General features: G+C 38.3%; 3 protein-coding genes across 9 annotated transcripts; 2 read left to right on the top strand and 1 right to left on the bottom strand.

The window, feature by feature from the left end:
- Nucleotides 1-964: 964 nt before the first annotated feature.
- bdh2 (3-hydroxybutyrate dehydrogenase, type 2) lies at nt 965-7,928 on the top strand. The gene is made up of 10 exons (XM_023418459.2): nt 965-1,033; nt 3,406-3,498; nt 4,723-4,801; nt 5,824-5,828; nt 5,870-6,007; nt 6,360-6,420; nt 6,607-6,720; nt 6,998-7,056; nt 7,214-7,306; nt 7,512-7,928. Exons 2-10 carry the CDS (start codon nt 3,427-3,429, stop codon nt 7,563-7,565), a joined length of 675 nt encoding a protein of 224 aa, XP_023274227.1. The 5' UTR covers nt 965-1,033; nt 3,406-3,426; the 3' UTR covers nt 7,566-7,928.
- A 48-nt stretch (nt 7,929-7,976) lies between these two features.
- On the top strand, nt 7,977-19,310 carry LOC111664034 (sodium/hydrogen exchanger 9B2). Of its 7 annotated transcripts, none has more exons than XM_023418478.2 (13): nt 7,977-8,117; nt 9,462-9,697; nt 10,658-10,859; nt 11,447-11,617; nt 13,270-13,412; nt 13,793-13,920; nt 15,187-15,362; nt 15,754-15,860; nt 16,257-16,406; nt 16,632-16,740; nt 17,410-17,546; nt 17,807-17,990; nt 18,426-19,310. In XM_023418478.2, the coding sequence occupies exons 2-13, from the start codon at nt 9,593-9,595 to the stop codon at nt 18,485-18,487; spliced, it is 1,674 nt and encodes a 557-aa protein (XP_023274246.1). In that variant the 5' UTR covers nt 7,977-8,117; nt 9,462-9,592; the 3' UTR covers nt 18,488-19,310. The 7 variants fall into 7 exon arrangements, with proteins under 7 accessions (XP_023274246.1, XP_023274242.1, XP_023274244.1 ...); XM_023418474.2 differs by having other exon boundaries at nt 17,807-18,029; XM_023418476.2 differs by lacking the exon at nt 7,977-8,117 and adding an exon at nt 8,244-8,530 and having other exon boundaries at nt 17,807-18,029.
- A 604-nt stretch (nt 19,311-19,914) lies between these two features.
- On the bottom strand, nt 19,915-23,935 carry cisd2 (CDGSH iron sulfur domain 2). The gene is made up of 3 exons (XM_023418479.2): nt 23,734-23,935; nt 21,265-21,479; nt 19,915-21,141 (listed from the first exon to the last, which is right to left on the bottom strand). Exons 1-3 carry the CDS (start codon nt 23,834-23,836, stop codon nt 21,052-21,054), a joined length of 408 nt encoding a protein of 135 aa, XP_023274247.1. The 5' UTR covers nt 23,837-23,935; the 3' UTR covers nt 19,915-21,051.
- Nucleotides 23,936-25,129: the final 1,194 nt, after the last annotated feature.

Genomic DNA, 25,129 nt, shown 5'->3' with positions numbered 1-25,129 from the left:
TATAATGTTGCTCACTTGTGTTGAGAATGAAAAACAGAGAAAGATTTTCACTCTTGACCTTTGAAACAGCAGAGGATAAAAAAGTCTAATCTCATGGTCCATATAAATGCTGCTCTGGAGCTTCTGATTATGACACATGATCTTCATCAACAGTTTTTTTTCTTTCTTTCTTTTATGCATTCTTGATCTGCTGAGTTCAAGCTCAACCATGAAGTTCATTTTTTTTTTGCCTTTATTCATCAATTTCAAGATGGATAAGCACTTGGATGATATGTGTACATACATACATATATATATATGCCGTGCATGTTGTGTGTGTACATTTATTGTGTCTATTAATTCACCCTTTTAAATCAAATTTCAGATTTCCATTTAAGTTAATTTTTGTCTTTTGCTGGACTTCTGTTGTATGATTGTCTGACTTGGATAAAAAGTCAGCATTCTCAAATCACAAATGGTGAATCATTTGTAGTTTACAATGAGGCAGTAATTAAGCTTGTTTTTATATTCTTTCCACAAACCATTAACCCATATGGAAAATAAAATTAGTCCCAAGCAGAACTTTGTCCAGATCTCAAAGGTCAATTTCCGAAGACAGTGCATTTCAAAATTGTTAACAAGACAGTTCACAGTTCAAAAGACTGAAAACACCAAAATCACCTGATACTTTAGTTTTAATAGCAGTCGTTGCAGAAAAGAAAAGAAAAGAAAAGAAAGTATTAAGTGCTGCTGCTTTTAATAGATTGGAAAATGTAGCTAAAATACTTAATACAACGCCAAATAAATAAACTATCGTGCAGAAGAATTATTTGATGGACTATAATCCAGTCTCTTAACTAAAAAAAAGATATTTTCAGTTAATAACACAGCATTTAGTAAAATCTGTCACTGCACTCACTTGTTCTCTATTTCATCTTCTCAATATACGATCTGTTGTCACTTCCGGTTTGGGAGCCAATAGGCATATAAGCAGAAAATCACGTGTTGGGCTCTCCTGTTCTTCGACTTTCAAAGCGTCGGACCTGAACATAGGGTGAGTTATCAAAATAATGATCTTTTTTAGTCGGTACTTAACTTTTCTGCCTATGTAGCGAATATGTGCCAGTTCCGCAGTGTTTATCACGTTACAACGACGAGCTACAACCTGTCAAAACACTGTGCTAACTCAGCCTACTGTTGTTGTTTCCCCATAATTGAGCAACTCGGCATTGCGTGCATGGGGCTAACCCCACAGGCTATCCCCACATATTCCCCACAGGCTAAACACAATTTTCATGCTATTTTATCCAGTCACTGGCCTTTGTAGAACAATGATATTCTAAGTCTGGGTTAATGCATGACAAAAACAGGGTACCTGAAGGTGTTAAAAAGTCTTCAAAAGCAATGAAATCAGTTCACAGAGTTCAGGCATTAGGGTGTATTAAAAAGTTCTTCATTTCATTTATAAAAGTCTTAAATATTTTCTCTTGCCTGCCATAGTGAATAATGTTTCTGTCTGTGCTGTTGGGAGACATTGTACCCCTATAAACTAAAAGTTGGGTTGTTTTGGTAGTCACTTTTTGCAGTGTGTCAGTCCCCATCAGTCACTGCCACTGCTTGTAGCTAGAGGAGCTAAGAAAATCATCATTTCAATTTGGACAAATGTCAATGTTAGCAGTAACTTCATAAATAAATAAGTTGTTACCTGAATATTATGACCTTCATGAAGGTAGAATTTGGTGCAGAACTGCTTGCACTGGTTTCACCTATGTGTAACTCTTTAGTAGTAACTTTAGAAGATTTGTGTAACTCAGACTGCTGAAGCCCCATATTCACTTTGATTGGAAGCATGTTGGGAAGCAAGTAAACCCTGTTAAATAGTTCATGTGGGCACCTTGGCAGAAGGTGGCTTGCAGTCACAGATCAGGCTCTTATCAGCAATATATTTGCATATATACCTGTAAGTATATTTACTTGCATGAGATGAAATGAGGTGAGAGTCCACTGGGCTGCAGGCAGGTGGGGACAGTGTTGTTAGAGAGAGTCAGTTAAATAGAAGAATCCTCTTGCTCTGGAAAAACAGAGGAGTTTTTTGACATCAGAGCAGAGAATCTTTTTCCCCATGTTCTCAGAGTCCTTTAAATGCCATTTGGCAAGCAGGCTGTCTTTTACTCAGAGTGGATTCTGTCTAGCCGCTCTACCGTAAAGGCCTGATTGATGGACTGCTGCTGAGATGGTTGTTCTTCTGGCAGGTTCCTCCATCTCTGCGAGGGAGTTCTGAAGCTCTGTTAGAGTGACTGCTCATTTCTTGGTCACCTCCCAGACCCATCTTGTCTGGTTACTCAGTTTGGCTGGATAGCCAACTCTAGGAAGACTCTCTTCCATTTCAATATTTCTGAAGCTCTGCTCCTGGAAACACTCAGCTTCAGAAATGGTTTTACATTCTTGCCCCGATCTATACCTCGCCACAAAACTTCAACACGGAGGTCTACAGAGAATTCCTGCATGAATTACACACACAGACGTGTGCTGTTCTAAACTATGTCAAGTCAGCTCAGTTTGGGGCTGGCTGGTTGCGAGGAGTTTTGTGTGATTTAACGTTTATTATGGCAAAGTATTACAGAATATTAGAATAATACATTGATTAGTCTATCCTTGAAGATAAAAGATAAAACGAGTGGTAAAACACATTTCCCCACAGGGCCTTTTACTGTAGGTTACATGTCAATGTGAGTGATATTGTAATAAAATGAACATGAATATTTATAGCCTTAGACTTTCACTCAACCTTGTGTCTGTCAGTTATTATTAACTACACAGTCATTATGGACAATTGCCTTATGAATTCAGATTCATAAGATCTGGTACTATGTAATCAGCATTAGAGGTCTCATAATACATACTAATCAATGGGTGGTCACTTATGATTTTTCTGTAAAGCTGTATGGCGTTGATTGCAGCAGCCTGCTGTCAAACCATATTGTGTCTCTGCTCAGAAATGTCAGTTGTTACTTCTTGGCTTAACAGAGATCGTTCTTGGATTGAGTTCATCTTTGTGGATTTTCTTTTCTTATGGCAATAAAGTTTGACATTCAGAGGGTGGTGCTGTTCTCTTTTTATCTCTAACCACAGTGCCTTTGGGTGCTCATTCACATACAGTGCTGTAATATGTGATATGTGTAATATGTCATGAACTGGGTATATGTTTTAGCCCTGATATCTTATTTCCTGCTAAACATTACAACAGCCAATCCGAATTTTTAAAAATAGAATCTCATTTATTTTAATCAGTGAATTGTTTGTGAAGGTTTATTTAAACATAATGAAATAATAAATGTTCACCACATTTGCAAAGATCTTTTTCATTCTTAAGATGGAGCTTTTATCACCAAATCAATCTGTTGTTATTGTTCATGTTTTGATCAGAGCAGCAGTGGAGGGAGCACTATGGGCCGCCTGGACGGGAAAGTGATTGTGTTGTCAGCCGCTGCGCAGGGCATTGGACGTGCTGCAGCAATAGTAATGAGCTTTGATAAGTACTTCACACTGATATCTTTCATACCAAATCACAGAGGAAAATTCTTTATTTAAAAGCTGTTGTTTGCAGACTCAATGCAGTGTATATATTTACTTCATTACATACAGTAGTTCAATCAGTTCATGTGTATGCAAATGAAAGATTATAATGTTGCCGACATTCCATAATATCTTATATCTTCTGTACCAGCTATAGAGAAGCAAACATTTATTCTTGCAAATTACAAATCCACAAAGAAATATACAAACTCTTATTTTTTAAAAAAAAAGAAAGGGAAAAAAAGAAAAAAAAAAAAGAATCATAACATTGGTTTATAGAAACAACCGTTTTCACCTTGCATTAAGATTATAGATTTTTCATTGTGTATGTTTCCAATATGCCATCACTCCACATGTTTGTGCTGTAAATAATTGTGCTGTATTAGTGATTCTTGAGATGCAAACACAGGTTCAAGACAATAATCGTGCACAATTCTCTGCTGATGTTTTTGGCAAAGAGACAGTGGACAAAACACTTGAAACACACATGACACATACTTGTCAAGATTGGGTCATCATCACTTCTATTACCATAAGCGATGTCTTTAAGTGTGTGAAACCGAGCCTTGTGTTACAGTGATTTGTGTTGTGTGTGGTGTGGAGGAATTTCAAATATAGAGAGGTCTATTTACACTGTCTCAGATCATTTATTTATGTTCAAATCACATAGTATTAAAGGCTGCATGTGGTGTGAAGTGTCTATTGAGCATTTTCTATTTCCAAAAGTTGCCTTTTTTGTTGATGTGGTCCGCTCAATGATACAGCCACTCTATCAGCTATTACATGACATGGAGGTAGAATGGATTGGAATTGGGAGCTGAAGGACTAAGGTTAGATATTGACATTCTGTGTCTATAGTTACTTGGTAATAAGATCTAGGTGTCAGCACAATTATTGCCTTGGGTCAGAGGGAGGGACTTTTTGCATTCAGGCAGCAATTCAGTTTTGAGATGTAGAAAAGATTACCTGCCCCTCATTGTTCCCAGCCATCAGTTTATTTCATAATCAAAAGCTTATTCAATAAAATGGCTTTGATGTACTTTAGAATTTAAAGATATTTGCTTCAATCGTATCTATATTTTACAAGCGAATACTCAGCTGCAAATGTTACATTATAAACAGTCATTGTGGAACGGCTTGTGACTGACTCTGGTTTTCCAACTGTAGGCATTTGCGAAGGAGGGAGCTCAGGTCACAGCCACAGACATCAATGGAGAGAAGCTGAGGGAACTGGACGGTACTCCAGGTAAGATTCATCTCTGTTGGTCTGCAGCTGCCATCTGCTGGACAACCAGTGTGATGCAGCCAAGATGGCTGAGCCAAAAATGTTTTTTCATGTTCTTTCACAACTTCATCATGATGATCATGTACTGACCAGTGTAACTTGGTAGCTATTAACAAGATACATTTGATACATTTCCAAAGTTTATCCTGGCAATTCTCTTTCTTGGGTAATGATTAGGTCTATAAAAAAGTTATAAAAACCAAAGGATACCACTTTACAATAGGACTACCCTCGTAAAGGATTTATGAATGGTTTATAACTAGTTTAATTAGCTTGTCAACACTTTTTAAATGATTTATAAGCTGTTATAACACAAATAGTGAGCCCACATGTATTTGTACTGTTAAGCCTCATATCTCATTAGTTACTGAGCTTTCTTTGTTTTCTCCATCATCCAGCATTTGTACCTGCTGCTTCATCATGTTACATCATGTCTGATGTTTCTTCCTCTCATTTTTACAACCATTTGTTTATCAGTTACAAACATTTGTAGCTGGCAAAAAGGAGCCTTATTGTAAAGTGTAAAACGTTTCACCATCTATTAATGAGTTACTGTAAGGCTCATTTTACCATTTATAAATGGTAAGTTAGTAAGTAGTAGTTACTAATTAGTATAAAGCATTAACTTGATCTTGCCAAATAGTGAGTCTGCATCAATGTATGAAAACTGTGTTATAACTTGTTTTTAAAGTGGTACCAACCGAAGATAGAAGAAACAGCAAATATCATATTTGGCCTTTTTTATGTTTGATTAATAGATTATCAAAATAGTTGATTTAATTTTCTCAGTCGACTAATCTAATTAACTGACTTGTAGTTTTACCTCTGAAATTGTATCCAAATTGATTCTTCTTTTTTCTTTTTTTTTTTTTTTTTTGGGGGGGGGGGGGGGGGGCTTAAGCTGCATTTTAACTAGCATATATTTTTTGGGTTCAGTAATTCATTTCTCTTGTGCCCTTCTATGTTTTGATTCTGACTGTCAGATGAGGTATTATGAACCACATGTTAGGGCGTATTTTACCATTTTAGCTCTTTGTCATGTGTTGTATTACATACAGGTTTGTGCACCATGGCTCCATCTTGGACTGTGAAGAGGCCGACTGGGACTTCACAATGAACGTGAACGTCCGGAGCATGTATCTGATGTGCAAGGCTTTCCTGCCCAAGGTGACCTTTGGCCCCTTTTCCCTAATACTTAACACAGTTTATCCTGTTGTTAATAGAATGAAATAGGTGCCGTTGTAAATGGAGTGACATATGCTTTTATTTTGTTCCCATCCTTTGTTCGCTGGGATTAGCTGTATTACTCCAAGCCTGTGACATGATGGGAGGTGACTGCCCAATCACTAATCCAGCTTTAGCTGCAAACTGACCAAACTGTCTCGAAGGGGAACTTTAGCTTGGATCATAGTCCTGGTTATGTAAAAATGTAAACCTAAGTTTATTGCATCATTTTCATTTTCATTTCACCAATTATAACCTGTTTGTTTTCCAACTCTGATTTATTTTGTCGTTCTAGATGTTGGCAAAGAAGTCCGGAAACATTATTAACATGGCTTCTGTTGCATCAAGCATAAAAGGTTAACGATATTCCACAGAACTTTTCACTGTACATGTTTATAGAACAAATAAATACAAATAATAATAACAAATAATAACAAATAACTCATACATTGAAGTATGACCATGTACATTGTAATCCTCTTATCATAGATAATTGCTTTGCGTGTGTCTCTGTGTGAGTGACATGTGTTTCTTTGACACAGGTGTTGTGAACCGGTGTGTCTATAGTACGTCCAAGGCTGCAGTGATTGGGTTCACCAAATCTATAGCGGCTGATTACATTGAGCAAGGCATTCGCTGTAATTGTGTTTGTCCTGGTGAGTTTCAAAAAAACTGTGTCCTTTTTATTTAAGTATTACTAAAGGTTACTGACATTTTAAGATACCAATGTTCTGTAGACATCCTTGAGATCAAATTAAATTGATGGTTTTAGAAAAACTGAAGGGCTTGTCATGTTTGAGGAAAGTGTATTTCAAAGATTTATAAGCCTTGAGTTTGTCTCTGCTGAGCAATTCCAAATAACAACTTTATAAATAAGGGAGTATTAAAGCCTATTATACTTATTTATTTCTATATTATTTTATATTTTCTCAGGGACTGTTGACACTCCATCACTGAGGGGTAGGATCCAGGCCCAACCTGACCCAGAACAGGTACTGTCTGCTCTGATGTACTCATTTTCTCCATGTTAATCTGACAGTAATGCCTGCATGAGTCATGTAACAGGTACATCTTATCTTGGTTTCCACGAAATCCTTATGGCTGAGTATTGAAGATAATGAATGCTACAACTGTAACCCCTCTCTGCAGGCATATAAGGATTTCATGGCAAGACAGAAAACTGGCAGAATGTGTACAGCTGAGGAGGTGGCGCACCTGTGTGTCTACCTGGCCTCAGATGAGGTGAGTGCTCGCTCAGTGTTAGTTAGCTCACTGAGTTAGCGCAAAAATGCAATGTATGTATGTGGTATATTGACAGTAAATGAGAGTGTGCCCAGTATGCAAGCATAACCCCAATGTAACCTTTTAATACTCCAAAGATGTTACTTACATCATTATTTACAGTAGTGAAATAATCAACCTGATGTATGTCTTGTGTCCTCCACAGTCAGCCTATGTGACAGGGACAGAGCAAATCATCGATGGAGGATGGAGACTCTGAGAAACCTGTGGCAAGCTCATCATGTGGAGACAGCAAATCCCTGAACCCAAATAAAGTGTGCATTAGTTGATGATGTTTTTTTTTAATTAATTTTGGACATTAGACATAGATTTTGAAGGAAGATTTTGCCATTGTCCAAATTCAGTCTATGCTGCAAATGTGTCCATGTAGTGCCAAAATACTGACATTGGCAATTGTTGACATTGTGATGAATTGACTATATCACAGATACAGTATAACATACAGTACATACAATAAACATCTATTTGTAATACTTTTTAATTCAAAGTAATCTGGGTGATTCTCAATGTGATTAATTAATAATGAAATGTGTTTACACATTTATTAAAACGTTCAGCAATACACTTGAGTGATTTTTCCATTTGAGATAACCCCCCCTCCCTTTACCCGGCGCTCCTGTGCTCGGTACATACATGCTTGGCCATCACTAATCCGCCTCATTCCTACTTCCCAGCTGGTCTATCTGCTACAGCACTGCCAGAAACGTTGCCGCCTATAGCTTCCAAGAGATGACTGTGTGTACGATATGAGGTGAGCTGGGTTTTTTTTTTTTTTTAAAATTATGTTACATGTATGTGGGAATGCAGTCAGAGGAGTCAGGAGTAGCGGTCACTGTATATAGCTAGCTACTGCGCTTTTAAATGGGAGTGGAGAGTTCACTGACAGCTGTTGGTAGAAGCACACAGGCAGCCACTCAGCTACTGGTGATGGATCCAATATCGGACAACACTCAACACTTCCTAACTTTTAAGATATACCAGAAATGTGTCCGAGGAGGAAGTCAAATTGAACGTCACTGTATTTTCAGACGGCAGGCTTAACTGTACCGTTGGCGTTAACCTTGATGTAACGTTAGCTTACATTACAGGGACTTCACTCAACACTCAGGTCAACATAAAGATATTACTGCATCGTGTGCCAAGCCGACGCCATCTCACATTTGAGTAGGTTTGTGAAAGGATTGCTAGTTAAAGAACAATCCAACTACATCGAAGAAATACGTTGTTACGAGCGTGAGTTAGTTGGCGGTAACGTTGTCCGATAATGGATCGCCTGGCATGGTTTATCATGAGGGACGGATTTGCTCCTTCAACAGCTAATTACTGTTACGCTAGCTATGGTTTCAGTTGTCCACTGTTCCTGCACGTGTGGGTATGGAGCCTCACTAACGAACTGAACTAAAACGCCAAGTCAACCCGTCCTCTAACACGAAGTTTATTTAGCTGGTGAGCTAAATGGCTACCGAAGGATAGGTTAGTTGTGTGTAGTTGCTAGTTAACTCCTACCTACTGGAGCTAACGCTAGCTGGATGTGCCATATGGTCGACCTATAAGCATCGATTAGTGTGGTCTGTTCACAAGTGGATTAACCAGCGTCTGTCACTAGAGGCAACTGTCAAAACATTGTAGTAGCGTTAGGTTAGTGCACATTATTTTTCCAGCGTTTGTGTGGAATACAACTTACAAAAAAAAAAATATGAGCAGATAATGTGCTTTTCCAGTATAAGTAGATAACTTACTGCCCTATAAGTTTGTAGTTGACACAGCTACTAACACACATTAGGCAGCGTGTACTGTCACCCACATATATTCTCATTTAGGTATTAGTCATCTGGCTTGGACTCTAATTTTCTCTACATCATCAATACCCTATGCCCAGAGCCAGTGCAGTTTTTGTAAAATTCAATGAAAACCATGTCTTTAAACATGGACATTTTAATGTAAAACCTGTATGTTTGGGGAGATAGATCAGTGTGTGAGATTAAACTTACTTCATGTCATGCCAATGTCCACACCTGTACCAACATAACTGTGCTCCATGATTAAGTAAACAATAATTTGTTTTCATACTGATAAAACCATGCTGTATGAATAGGAGCCTGAGGTCAGAACTGGACATACAGAAGCAGAAGTGAAGGAACTGCCCATCAATGGCCAACCCCACCCCTCAGCTTGATGTACTGTGACAGAGAAGTGAGTAGACCAGAAACACTGTAGCTGATTGCCATGGAGGACACTCAGCCCAAACCTGCTACCCCAGAGCCGAGCCCTGCACCCAGTCCTGCTCCTAGTCCAGCACCCAGTCCTGTGCCTGCGGCAAACCATGTTGAGGTAAAGTAATTTTATAATGATAATCTCTTACACTACTTACTCTGGTGTAAACTTGTTGTATTTAGTTTTTTCTTCCTCAACAAAACTGAAAGGTGTGCTTTTAAGCCTGATAATTGGTTTTTGGTAGGTTGTCAAATTACTTTATAGGTTTTTTAATATTCACTAAATAAGAAATTTTAAGCCACATATAAATGATGTTGTGTTATGTGGTTCTAGTTCTTTATCATCCATATTAGTCTGCTTTTTGTTGTTTTAATGCTTCAATTTTGAATGCTCCCCTCTAACCTTGTTAAATGAATTGTCTGCCTTAAATCATTTGTTCGTCATTTGTGAGAATGAATTGAAATGCAACCAGAGGCAAAGTCAAAACTTTGTGCCAATGTACCCAAGTGAGCAATATGACAAAGAGGGTGTTCTTGGAGTCACAGTTATCAGCTTCTTGGGCAAGTTCATATCTTCATTCTCTTATTTGCCAAGAAACAGTGGCTTGTAATCTGCTGGTATGACGTACCTGTGTGTCAACAATACTGACAGAGGTTTCGCAATTAGTATGCCACAGGAACATCCACCAGTTTTTTCAATTTATTTTTTTCCATAAGCACCGCATTCATATTTGTGTCAGTGTGACACCTTAGATTTGACGCTCTGTGTAAGATGCTTCATTTGTTTTGACTAGTTTGACTGACCACTCCAGATAATAAATGCACTGTGGTGAATTTTGGTGACAATAGTAATTTAAGTAATTTGAAAGCTATTTTTGTTTTTTTCTCAACATTTTTTCAACAAGTGAAAAGAATACAGTTGGACAACACTCACCTCATATTTTTATGAAAAAACGTTGCTGGCAATTATTTAAAAAGTTGAAGCTGTAAGCCAAAATACCTTTTTATCATGCATTGTCTTTACAGACAAGGTGTTTATCACTGGCCTGTCCTTCATGTCCTGATTCTTCCTCTCTAGCACTTAAGTGTGAACCAGATCCAGGTGGTGGTACGGCGCTGCTCCAGTCCAAATGTTACAGAGGAGACCACCTATTTCATTCCTCGAAACCCTGTGGTGGATGCCGGCACAAACACAGACCCACCAGTGGTCTGCTGCCCCTTGCTCCGCAGGTTTTGCCCTTGTCCACCAAGAGGCCTCCTGGCCTCTCTCATTACCAAAGGTAATAAAGCAGTGGAGGTCACCATGGCCTTTTTCCTAATATTTCTCCCAAGATTAGGAAAAACAGCAGATGACATAACTTTCTTGTATGCTCTGAAATCTAATAAATGCAACCATGTTGTAAATAAATAATTACAAGTATACAGTACAATTATAATTAATAAATATACACACATTAGTATTTATAGTATTATACATTATTAATAGTATTAACATATTCATTCATTCATTCATTCATCCATACATACATATATACAAATGGTAATATAGTAAGGGGTTGGACCGAGTGCTAACCCTGATTACTACTGTAGATTTATGTTCACAACAGCCTGTTAGAATGGATGGGTAGTCCATCAACACTGAACTCTCAGTACCTTTATCTGTTCAGGGAACAGCATTGTTTTCCTATAAATGGCATCTGAGGAAGTTTTTGAGATATACAATTGTAACACAAAAAAATGTCTAATAATTAATTTATCCCTCGCTTTCTTACTCCCCCACTTCTTTCTTCTTGTAATGTGTATAAGGGAATGATCATATCATTGTTGGCATTAATATACTAATGTCATTCTCCTCTGTCCCTTCCAGTCCTTTTGGCAGCTGTGCTCTTTGGAGTGGTTTGGTCTATCACAGAGGACGAATGTCTTCCAGGGGGAAACCTGTTTGGCATCATAATACTCTTCATCTGTGCACTTGTCGGTGGCAAATTGGTGGCTCTCATCCGTCTGCCTAAACTTCCACCATTCCCACCACTCCTCGGTAAGACAGAGAATTCAGTGGTCATGTTTAATGCACTGGTGGGGTTTATACAGGCGTTTATTTCATGTTAGGTTACACAGATTCCCTCATCAGGGTGATACTTAGTAGCACAAGAGGGAAGGGAAATGCCTGCCAAGTTTCTGTTCAGAACAGTTAGACAGATTAGAGTAATGGGTGCACTGTGGTGTCATGACGTTACCCATAGTGGTCCCAATCTCTTAGTCCAGATACCTACCTGTGTAACAGCCCTACCCTGAGTATTCAATACAGTACAAAGAATTGTATTTGTTGTAGTTCAATAAAGTCAGTGTTAGAGCAACTTTTTAAATAACTACTTTTTAAAGAAGACTCAGATTTGACTGTAAGTTTCATGCATCACAGTGGAAGCACTTGAAATAATCTAAAACAAAGCTCCAATGTATTTGAGAAGCTGTTGATTGACATAAATTGGCCAAACAAATATTAATGTTCACCTTTGTCATTGATGGAAAAACAAAACAAAAGGGAGTTCTGATTAACTCAACAATCATATGACTCACTTGCTCCATTCTTAGTCAAGTCCAAGGTAACTGCTGGTTCGTCTGTTTTGTTATTCTGTATTTTGCTTCTATTTTTCGTATTGTTAGCCAATACAATTATCATCTTGTTAAAATGTTTATCAGTGATCCTTGTATTTATTCAGAGATGTTAGGAGAAAAGCACAGTTTGATGTCTTCACTAATTAAGAAATTCAAGCGATGTGAGCTTTGATTAGATTCTATTTGAATAAGCCTGGTTTACCCAAGGTGATGTGCTGCCATTATTTTACATCAGCAATGCTGACTTGTAATAAGTCAGAGCATTGATCAAAAAATAATATAAATTTCTTCTTTCCTAGCAATGGTTTAAATATAATTTATTATGAATTCCTGGTGTCATGAATTGGGAAATGGATAAAGTCTCTAACTGCGCCCCTTACAAGATAAAAATCAAGGAAACTGGAGCCACTCCCCATTTACAATTGACATCAAAAGGTAGAGTGAAGTGCAACTTGGAGTTTATTTCTCTCTAAACTTCACTTTCCTGTTTTTCTTTTCTTTTTGGGCAAGTCCTCAAAAGAGTAGCCTAGTTTACAAGTTCAGTGTCTATTCATGTATATTGAAATATCTTTTGGCGTCAACTGCCGTGAGGGTTGCTGTCATCGAAGAGTCACTCGTCTGACCTGACCGCACTCACTAACAGTTTTAGATATCTGCTATGTACAGTATGTGTTCTTTCTCTTATTATAGTTCATAACTGTTTGACATGCACATCGGTGATGATAAATCCCTTAAATTTTGCATCATTTCACTATTCTTAATATTGTGTTCATTCCTAATAATGTAATATTCCCTCTTAAGTTGAAAGTTTTTAGCAGAACAAATTAACAGTTGAATCATGAGGTTTTAGAGTAGGTTTGGATATTGCTGAAATTTGAAATGTTAGTGTTATAACGCAGTTTCCACAGTCCACACTGAGCCTCATAGTCTCAGGTGTCCAGCTTGAGCATCCAAAGTTCAAAAAGCAACAGGTGGGCTTTGCTCTCGTTCTGTAGCTGAGAGACCGTGCTAAAGAATAAACAGTATTTCGTGGTAGAAAGGATAATCTTTCCCCTCACACCGTGTGTTTTGTAGGTATGCTTCTGATGGGCTTCATGCTGAGGAACACCCCACAAATAAAGAAGGGGGTGAAGATTGACTTCAAATGGTCTGCATCACTTAGGAACATCGCCCTGGCTGTCATTCTGGCCAGAGCCGGTCTCGGGTTGGATCCCACGGTACGTCTCATACTCCCCTCCTGGAGCTTAGTACCTGCACACAGAAATGTTTAGACATATAATAACTATGTTTTAGTCTTATCCCTGTGTATCGCCGATACTGAAAAATATTCCTGTCACTTCTACTGTTTAATTATTGACCCTACAAATTTTCCAAAGTAATGACAAGTCCTGAATAGAAATTCCCAGTTTCTTCAGATTGTTTACCTTATCTGACCAGCATTAAAAAAAAAAATCCAATGTTATAAAATGAGTTAAACCGAGTAAATCTTAGCCTTGGTGAACTAATCATTTAGAACTGCAACATCACATCACTGTATATCTGTACAGAATTTCATTAATTACATACTCATGAAGTATGCGTGTGTCTGTGCTGTCAGGCTCTGAAGAAACTTAAGTCCGTGTGTCTACGTGTGGCAGTTGGGCCATGTGTGATAGAGGCTTGCACCACAGCTCTGGTCTCGCACTTCCTCATGGACTTGCCCTGGGTGTGGGGCTTCATCCTTGGGTAAATATAACACTGCTCACTTTCCTTTCTGTCCCCACTCTCCATTCTCTACTCAATTAGGAGAGACAGGCAGACACATACAAATTTAAGGGAACCGTTTCCATTGTTTTGTGAATGTGCAGAAATAACTTATATTTAATATTTAAATTTCAACATTATTTTTTGACAGTAACAGCAAGAGGCCAGGAGATTCAGTTTTGCATGCAGCAAATCCAGGGAACCTTCAGTTGCTCTTGAAAATGAAAAAACAGAACAAAGGCATTCTTCAGGTATTGTAGGCAGAGCAAAGGTACAAGTTATATTAAAAGCCTTTATTTAATCCGGCATACAGATCTAGTTTGACCTCACTGGGTCTCTCTTTCTCTGTAATAGTTCTTATATCTTCCTAATAGAAAGAAAATGATTTATGTGATTTTTAATTTACAACTGATTAGTATTTGCTCCATACTTCCATTATCTGCTGTGTGAGCAGCGTTTTCTTCTAGTAGATGATCGTGGAGTGAGCATGTTAAAATTTAGAAATAAGACATGGAAGGTTGACTAACACTGTACAACTCACTGCACCTACAAGAAGCATGTTTCCATGGAGCAGAGAATGGAAACACATTGCTCCCTGAGCGTCACTAGATCACATTACACTCCCTAATCTACACACAGTTTATTGCTGAGTGATGTCTTTCAGGGTTGATGATACAACAAATTCATCTACTCTGAAAAAAGATGTGTCTATGGTTGATGGACTTTTTTTTTGTCTGTGAGGCTTTGTGTTTCTTCCTTGTTCAGAATCCATGTGCCATCAAAGGTACATGTCATATGGGGCTTTATTCACTGATGACCTGTTCCCCCTTGCCTGTTGCTTTGCTTATCAGTGGTTGGAGGGTTGAAAGGGGCCAAAACAAATATTTTTGTTCTGTGCAACTCAAATGTCCATTTTTGAGGCCATTTTCATTTTAGAAACGAGAAAGATTACAGTGATTATAAAACATTGTAGTAATTTTTAGTAACTTTTTTCCTTTTGAGATTCATAGCAGAATTTTAATAAGACGTTTTAGAGTTCAAAATCAAGTTTATATTTACAGCCCGGTATCTCATCTCAGATACAGTGTAAAGTATAAATACCTGTTTCACTCTGCTTCATTGTCTCCTTTTCTGTATCTCTCCAAGTGTATTCAATGGCTTTTGGGTTTTCGAAAGGCATTTTGGTATTTGTTACATCTTTGTTGGAGTAAGTATATTCATAAACACTCAATCTCCTCCACGTTGTAGCTTTGTGCTGGGCGCTGTGTCTCCAGCAGTGGTTGTTCCCTCTATGCTGCTGCTGCAGAAGGACGGATACGGCCTGGAGCAGGGCATCCCCACCTTGCTGATGGCTGCTGGCAGCTTTGATGACATTCTTGCCATTACTGGTTTCACCACATGCTTGGGCATGGCCTTTGCCACAGGTAACCTGCATATGTATGTGTTTGTGTGTGTGGCGAAGTGAAGGGAAAAGAAAAGTGCTGAATATATTGTTCTGTTTTTACAACACTACCTTATCTCCAGGGGAGTGGCATCCAGCGCAGTGTGTAGGTCAACACTGAGAAGCACACAAAATAAGTAACTTTCATCCGTAGTTTGTCAGGAGCTCAGCAGAGGGTGTAAGTGAGCTCTTGTTGAAACGTTTTTTGTGCCAGTCCACAGTGCAGTTGTACCATAATGTAAAGTCTCTGTAGGGCTGCATTCAACTGCATACAAAACTCTAACTAAGACCGTAAATCTTCACATATCTTTAAGACGATCAATTCAGTTAATTGTATTATATCAACTGTATATTTTATCTGCTGATCCTTCTAGGCTCCACTTGGTACAACCTCCTTAGAGGGGTACTGGAGGTGGCTGGTGGGATGGTTGCTGGTATTCTTCTTGGCTTCCTCATCCAGTACTTTCCTAGTGGTGACCAGGTAGGCATGGTGTCAGCAGCATTACCATGACATTAGCCAGTTTTACCACTGCTTAGTCATCCTTGCAGCACAGCCTGTGAAACCACAGCTGGTGTATGAAACAACCTCAGAAGAAGCGACAAAGTCGGTGAAGTGTTCTATATCTGATTAAAAAGTCTGTGGGAAAGTATACAGGGTCAAGAGTTTCCTTACAAGACAGATACGGCTGTATCGTCTTAGCTCCAGAGATGTGTTTTTATAACTTGTCACACTCAAGACTTAGAATCCTTGAGTATTAATCAGTGTGGGATGAAGATTATATAGACTACAGAGTATATTGTTTGTGAATTTTGTATTAACAGATTTCATTATACTGAAATATTCTGTATGTAATCAGTGACTGTGTTTTTCTCCTAGAAACACTTAGTGATTAAGCGTTCCTTCTTGGTGCTGGGTCTCTCCGTCTTTGCTGTGTTCGGCAGCAGTGTGGCTAGATTTCCTGGCTCTGGAGGCCTCTGCACCCTGGTGTTGGCATTTCTGGCCGGGCTTGGCTGGGGGACAGAAAAGGTAATAACACATGCATACAATATCTGTTGCACATACTACATTTTTTCATGCCTTGATCACAGTTGTCCATCTCTGAAAATGAATTTTGAGGTAGGCGGAAAAGTACATTGCATGAGTGTACCGCTCCCAACCTGTTGTTCTTCGTCAGTACATTAATTCATCTGTACACAGCTGCATGTCAAAGACAACCGTACTAAACATGTTTGTGGGTTCTTTTTTCTTAAGGCACATGTGGAGGAAGTGGTAGGGTGGGCATGGGACGTGTTTCAGCCTTTACTCTTTGGACTCATAGGAGCAGAAATTCAAATCTCTGAACTGGAGGGACGCACAGTTGGTGAGATGACCACACACGCACACTTCAAAATAACACAGTGGGATGGCTGCTGTGACTGTGAGGGATTCAAATGTGACTGTATGGATGTAAATGTATTTGCATAGCCAAAAATGAAGCCTAGGGAGAGTTTTAATCTCTCTATCTGTAAAAACTAAAACTTGAGTCAGTGTTGGCACTCCAATACTGTACTTCCATAGTTCCAGCGTGGGAGTTACTTATGAAACAGATCTTGGATTCCTTAAAGAAAAAACCTTATTCCTGCCAGAATAAACACAACAATTTTACGATCATCACTACCCAGAATTCACTGACACAATTTCACAGCATCATCTTCTCTAGGAATATATTTGTAATGCTGATATACTGTATGTATTTGGAATGGTGTACAGAATATTTGTGCTTTGGGAGGAACTCTGTGTCAAGGACAAGAACGTGCTTAAACTCTCTCTTTGGCTCATTAAAAAGGAGCAGATGTGGTGAACATTATTAAAACCTCAACGTAACTGTTCAGACTGTTTGTCCTTTTGAGAAATGTGTTGATCCTGCTGCAGTCACTTTCCCAGATTGCACTATACTGTGCTCATGTTGCACCCACACTTCTAGTGATACAAAGTAGCAAAAAATCAGTTAGGGAATCTCTGTATGACTCTTGTCTGTTTGTCTGTGTAGGTCTGGGTATAGCATCTCTGCTCATTGCCCTCCTGGTTCGAATCCTGTTCACCTTTGTGTGTGTGTTGTGTGCGGGCTTTAACATGAGGGAGAAAGTGTTCATAGCCCTGGCGTGGATGCCCAAAGCCACAGTGCAGGTTTGTCAGTACTGAAATATTTGTCTAGAATTATATTTTGTGCTCAGGGTCTGAATTAAAGGAGTGTCTCTTTTCCAGTTTTTGTTGCACACATCAGCAGATGTTTTCCTCTGTGAACATCTGAATTAGAAGTACATACACTGAAATATTATGTGTATGTTATATTTCAAGTGTTCCCTTGTGGTGGTGGTAAATGTTTGGGTTTTTTTTTTTGTGAGTGAGCAGAGAGGAAACACTGCTATTGTCTTATTCCCCTTCAGGCAGCTATAGGCTCCACAGCTTTAGACATGGCCAGAACAAAGGAAGACAAGCAGCTGCAGAAGTACGGCATGGATGTACTGACAGTAGCCGTGATGGCCATCCTTCTCACAGCCCCTGTAGGAGCTCTTATTATAGGGCTCTCTGGACCTCTCCTGTTACAGAGACCGAAGAACTCAGCCTGTGGTGAGCGAGTCAAACCCAATTTATCAGCTTTTTTCTTAGGTAGGTAAAGTCCTAAATTCAACAATTCAACTCGGCTCAACAACCCCGTCCAGTCTCGCTTCGTAGTTGTCGGAGTAGAAAATATCCTTTCACTGCAAAGCTTTTGCCTACCTCACCTTTGTGCTACCTGTGTCCACTCAGACAAAGATTTGCATAGCTTTAGACTGGCTATTTACTCTTGTCATTCAAGCCTTTGTATCTTTTACATCCACACAACAGTGGCATTGTTGCTGTTAGTGTAAGAATATTGGATTAACCACAGCGTAGAAATGCTGCTCATGAATGCAGACTTGTCTTCAGCACATTTTTTTTTGTACTTCCTGTATGCATGTCTTTACGCTTTTACTAAAGCTTTTCTGTTAAATTGTCCTCCCTTGTCTCTTTCCCATCATGCAGGCACTGCAGCAGGAGGTGAAGATGATAGTGAAACTCCCATCACCTATGAAAGTACTCTCTGACACCACCTGTCTTCATCCAGCAAGCGAGGACATTTAATGAGACTTTCGGTGTGCATTCACACCTCGGATATTTGAGCTTTCTTTTAGCCACCGAGTGGCTCTCTTTGTCTCTCCATCTGCTGGTCAGCTCCTCATGCTTTGCCATGCTGCAGGAACACATGAATCATACTGTATTTATAGGCTCTGGTGGTTTCCAGGTCAGGTCTCAGGCTGCAAACAAATGACCCACATCCAAGCATCTGCACTGTCATGCTGTATGTACAGTATACAAGGGGTGGTTTTGGTTTTAATCCCAAATGAACGTTTATATATGCATCTATATATAATATAATATAATATATATATATATATCAGTGCGGGTGAGTATGGTTTACATTTTTGTTAAGGTGGCTATTCTTCCTACCTGTCATATTCATTGAATCCTATATTTGGCCATTTCCCATTTTTTATGACATCTCTTTAAGCTATTCACTTTATCTGGACTTGAAAAGGTGATAATGCCGTATTTTATCATAAGCCATTTCCTTTGGAGGGGTACGTAATTGAATGTACTGACAGTAGCCGTTTTTTTTTTTTGGTTTTTTTGTATTAAATTAGACTACACATTTAACACACATTGAAGTTTTTAGTTGTTTTGCACTCAGTACATTTTTGCAGCTATGTGTTTTGTGTATTATGCGTATTTTTTATTACAATATGTATTAGCTGTTTGTCTTGATAATGAGAAACAACTATTAGCAATTATTTGAGATTTTACAGCATTGAGTAATAGTTTTTCACCAGATATTGTTAAAACAATAAAAAAAGAATACCAAGAATTGTCCACCTCTCGAATTTTATTGTGGCTATATGTAAAGTACATTTCTTCAAGCTGGTGAACCTTAATTCATCTGAGCAAGTTTAGGATTCAGTTAGTTTTTTTTTTTTTTTTTTACCTGGAAAACTCAGTGCATACACCCACCAGTACTGATGAACTCACCAAATGGCTTCCTACAGACATCATACATTTGAAGTGTTGTTGAACTGATTTCTTGACCACAATAGTTGAACTGACAATATTCCCATCGGTCTGTAAATAAATATGACTAAAATACTCATAACGCCTGTCCTCCAAATGACCACCCTGGCAGAGGTAATTATTACTTGTGTTTGTTTTAGTAGGTATTGCTCTATTGTTAAATTCTTTTCACAATTTATTTAGTGACTGACTCACTTAAAGTTTATGAAATACTTAAACAAGAGAAAAACTTGAAGAGAAAAACATAAAACATGATGAGTAAAAATTATCCTGGAAAAAATAAGTGACAGAAACATTTAGAAAGGAGTGTACTCTGTTTCCCCTTTCATTCATATACACTTTTTTGTAGTAGGAACGGAAGTGAAGTGTTCCCCAGCCGTAACAGTGAAAGAAGGGAATGAAGCAGCGGTTGTGTTTTTGCCAAGTCTGTTGAGTTAAACACCCTGACTTACCCTTTGCACAATTTACATTTCAAATGCAGAACGAATGAATTCCAGCCGTTATCTTACAAAAGGTTCATCAACACACAGTCACTCATCATGAAAATATAGATCAGACAATACAAATCATTAATGTATAAAATATTTCTGATGAATTGAAAAGGAAATGCTCCAGCAGGAAGTCAACTATATACAGCCATTCTGACAATACAGAGGCAAAAAAAAAATAACGGTACACAGCAAAGATATTGCTGCATAAGTTACATTGTCAAACCTCAGTAGGGTAGTGAGGTTAAAACTGTATATAACTGGATATTACTCAACTGCGCTATGATTCGAAATGTTTGAAGGCAACAGAGTTCAACAGAAAATGTAAAACTCAAAATGTTTAAAGGCTATGAAAAAAATATACTGAAGAATACTAAGTAGCCTCCCATACACACAATAACTTATAAGAGAGTATTTCACATCCTGACAGTACGTTAATATTTGGCACACAGAAAATCTGAAGCAAGAGAAAGAGAGCTAAAAAAAAAAAAAAAAAAAAAAAAGACTGGCTGTTAAATAACAAAAGAATCGTCCAAACTGAAAACATACAGTGCAAAATGATGATGACAGGTTGGACAAGTATTAAGTATTTCATTTAAACAACCATTTAACTAGGAATTAATGTTTCCCCTGAAGGGTTCAAATTACTGAAAGTCAACATAACTGAGATTATGTTTCAAGTTTTCCGCTCAAAGTGGTCCCAATGCTTTGTCATTGATTCCAACTAGATTGAGACATGACCATAGTTGAATTTACAGTCATATAGAAAGGCTGTTCTGATAACCAACAAAAATGACCATAAAAAAACAAAAAGAAACCCGTCCTAACTGCACAATGCCATCAAAGAACCTGATATACAGTTTTCACACAGCGAGACTGTGGAAATGTGTATTTTTATGTGTTAGGACCATTTCAAATAAAGACTCAAGTTCACTTTTCTGACCAACATAAACATGACACCAAGATCAAAAAAAAAACAAAAAAAAAAAACTACAGACTTTTAAGAAATGAAAACTAAAGACTGGGGAGGTGAGAAGATAACTCCCATTAGCGGTTGATTATAGTATCTTCTTTTTGAGTATGAGCGGTCCCACGTTGTCTCCAGTCAGCTCATTGTGCTTTAAGTGTGACTTGTCACAAACAGGAAACTAAAACAGGAAGCAACTTAATATTAGCTGATCAGCAAGACAGAAACATACATACATACATACATAAACTCTTACAAAAACATGTATGAATAGAAAAAGTCAGGAAATAACCTCTCAACTTACAGTTTTGGAGCGCCAGCAGCGACAGTAACACACATTTGCACTGTTCAGGTCCTCGATGTCTATCTCATTGACAACTTTGGGGTTTTCTTTCTGGATCTTCAGGTTGATCAGGCTGTCTCTCTGCTTCTTCTTCTTAGGCAGAAATGGGCGAATGGTCAGATAGCCCAGCAAAGCCAGGATACCCAGGAGTGGCAACAACCGGAGCCACTCAGACACTAAAGACACATCACATTCACATTAGGAAAAATACAAGCATTACTATGAGCACAGGCGCATGTTCACTCCTGAAAACTTTGTTTCCTGCAGGCTGGAAATGTAGTTGCGGTGTTTGGCCCTATGGGGATGTGTGGGGCTTCATGTGCACATTGGAAACTTTGAAATCTTACACTTCAATTCAGAGCTGACACAACTTAGCAGCCGTTTTGATTTTTGAAAATAATAAAAAAATAATTTTGATCGCATCTGGGAAACAACCACAACACTGACAGTTCACCTCTTATCCTCATTTCTATTATACTGAGTGCCATCTCACACCAACAGCTACTAGAGCCCACTGAACTACACTGAGCCCAGGGAAGTGCTTTGGGAAAACCCATCATACAGGCCACCATACATGGAAAAGACAGACAAGTGAAGCACAGTGAGGATTAACCACAGTTATATAATTTTACAATTAGCTACGAGTTAGACCCCAGCTCCTGGAACTTTTGATAATACTCTTATGGCAATTAAAATACTTTCAATAAAAGGATTTTGATGCCTAATGGGACATTGCTAATCCTTAATCTCTTTATGGAATTATATTCAGTGTATTTTACATGTAGGAGCACTTACTAAATCTGAACTAACTAAATAAGTCTAATGTCTAACTTAAGACAAAAAACAGAAATGGGTTTTATCTTCAGGCAACATCTGGAAACATCGAACATCAAACCGAAGCTCTGAATGCTAGGACTTTAGCAAATCCTAATTAATTAGTACTACAATCACATTACTCTTTTATGGCCTTCTAAGAGAAGTACTATTCAGATGTTTCTAACACGTCATTTGTCACAAAAATATTTAACCAATGCATAGCTAGCTCTGCTTTTTGACTTTTTTGAGCTATTTTTAGACTAAATTCGACACTTTCCAGCGGTCTGTGTTGGCTGAAAGGTCAAGCTGAAGTGATTGATCAGCTTCAGGATAGACTTTCACTGCAGTATCCACTCACACTCCTTTATTTAAACATTTTTATTTTGTTTACTATTTCAGTGACATGCTGACTCCTGCTGTTGAACATTTCCAAACACATTAATGCATTAGCTTTTGCCTTTTGTGTTAATAGGTGCACAAAGTCATGTTTGGAAATGGTGTGGGACAGTAAAGGTTTATATGGAGACATGGGCCCACAAGATTTGTGAAATTTATAGGTATGCACTGATCCAACTTTTTATTTCCTAATACCTATGCTGACACCTAATCTCAGAGAATCTGCAGAAAGGGTGGATCCAGTACCAGTGCTCTTTGCCCCAAATTTAAACTCTCACTGCATGAAACTCATCTGAATCATTTTAATGTCAGGTATCAATTGGCAGCAGCCTGCCATGACTGAATGGATGTAATTGATAGCAGAAACCCTGACTAGCTCTGATCATGAAATTGTATTTAATGTGGATTGGTCACATCATAGCTGCTACCCTACCCCATACCCTACTCTAATCAGTAAGAAAAACCCAATATCTCACATTTGAGAGGGTGGAACCATTCATTTCTGGCATCTCTTGCTTGAATCATTTATGAATGTATGTAGATGAGCTGATGAAATAATCAACTTCTCTTTTACAGCGCTGTTTTAACTAACAGCTTAATTATCTGGAAATTTCCTGTTTTGTAGGAATGATGAGATCATGGGTCCAAGGATGGGGTCACATTCCTGAAAAGGTTGTCAAACCAGGATCTTGACGCAGAATGTGTTTTGAGACGACATGTACTGAACCCTCAACTCCAGGACTGTCATGCCTGTGCATCACTTGATGGTAAAACAGACTGAGGTGGGTACATTTTGTACAAGAGTCACACAATCGTTAGATTTCCAATTGTTGGGATTAGCAGGACATGCTGCAACTTTTACGATGCAGACACTTAATGGTTAAGGTCATAACTGTGTCCACATTTAACACAGAGGCAAACTTAACTGTGCAGTGTTGCATTTTAACAGGTAGTACTTTAAGGTCATTGTTGTTGCTAAACAGAACTACAAAATAAAACGAAACGAACGAAATTTACGAAGGGTTTAGCAGAAACTAAGCAGCAGTTGAGGACATAGCACAGGTTTGGTCAGACACTCAAACACACACTTACAGCGCGTGTGTTTTCGCTTGCAGGCTAGCTAAGCTGCAGAGCTCTGTGCTGAAAAGTGTCCCCGATGAGTTCAGAAGTCATCTTTACAGGACAGTCAGAACTGCAACACAGCTGCTGCTAACTTACCTGTTAACCTTGCAAATCCACCGATTGTCTCCGGTAGCGGAAGCCTCTTGAGGTAGGCTGGAAGCTGGACTTTTATTATCTTTGAAATACTTTCTAAAACCATCTTGAATTGTTCAAATGGGCAGGTTTGGCTTGAATAGTTCCTGGGGTTCGTTTATGTCATTGCGTTCATTTCTGAGCGCATATTGTCACCGGTACGTACACCCCTCCCATGAAACTTGAAAACGACCGGAAAAAAGCGTAGACGGTTTCGTGAATACACGTAATATCGACCTATGACGGTAGAGAGTGTAACCAATCAGCGTTGGAGGAGTTGGTGGCTCCTGATTGGATAACTTGAATTCGGTGTGACGGAGCCATGGAGCATGGATGGAGGTGGTTTCTACTTAAAGTGATCCCAGTAAAATTGTGTTTTTAAAGACGTATATAAAGTAACAAAGGAGAAAAAACACAATAATAAAATATTTTATCTTGTGACAAAAGCAGTTTGTGACATTGTGTGTTAATAGAAGAAATATATTTGCATGTATTTAATATTAAATGACACACTTGCGGTATATGTATGCGTAATGTTATAAGCTATAAACTAATACAAACTTTGATTTTGTAATGATTAACTGTTGGGAATACATGTTCCTCATGATTAAATACATATTAATTAAAGTTACCTATCTCTAATCATTTGATCCCTATTCCATATTCCACAGTCATGGTTTCACCTCACTGGATTTTTCATCACTGGATACATTACATTTTTTGCATAACTTAACAACCCTGCTTATCAGGCTGTAGAACATTTTCATCATGATGGAAGAATAAAAACTCACAAAACAGAAATACTCCAGGAAAGTTTCAGTACCTAAAAACTATTTACAGTAATTACAGTAAGTGAATAAATGCACTTAGTCATATCAAGCACGGACTCTTTATGATAATTGTAATTATACACACAACATACACGGTTAATTAAATTCCTGGCAAACTGTGGAGAATCCTGTTCTGTTAGCTCACCATGGTCACATTTTTATATACAGTTTATGGTCACATGTCATAACTTACAAGAGGAAGTGCTATAAAAAGTGACAGTGACTCTTCATTTAATGCCAGCCACAAAGCTGCTCAAATACTAAAGAGCTAAACGTTCCCACAGATTAATGTGTCATATAAGATTTGGTTGTATGTATATGTAAATAAATAAATAAATAAATTATCCTTTTCCTGAAAATATGTGGTTCCTGGCTGTCCTAAAAAAAATAATGTTCACTGAACTGGATTTGGGGCAGTTTGAGAAAAATCACCATTATGACATTAGGCGTAGTCAGACTTTTAATTAAGTAATTAAGCAAAGATTCCTTGACCTGATCACCCATGGCTGCATGTGAGAATTAATGGAAAT

Source organism: Seriola lalandi, unplaced genomic scaffold (assembly GCF_002814215.2).
Source record: "Seriola lalandi dorsalis isolate HSWRI2012SDOR001 ecotype SW California unplaced genomic scaffold, Sedor1 jcf7180002054582, whole genome shotgun sequence".
Lineage (NCBI taxonomy): Eukaryota > Metazoa > Chordata > Actinopteri > Carangiformes > Carangidae > Seriola > Seriola lalandi.
The sequence above is the reverse complement of the archived record's forward strand: the minus strand, read 5'-3'. Positions and strand labels throughout refer to the sequence as shown.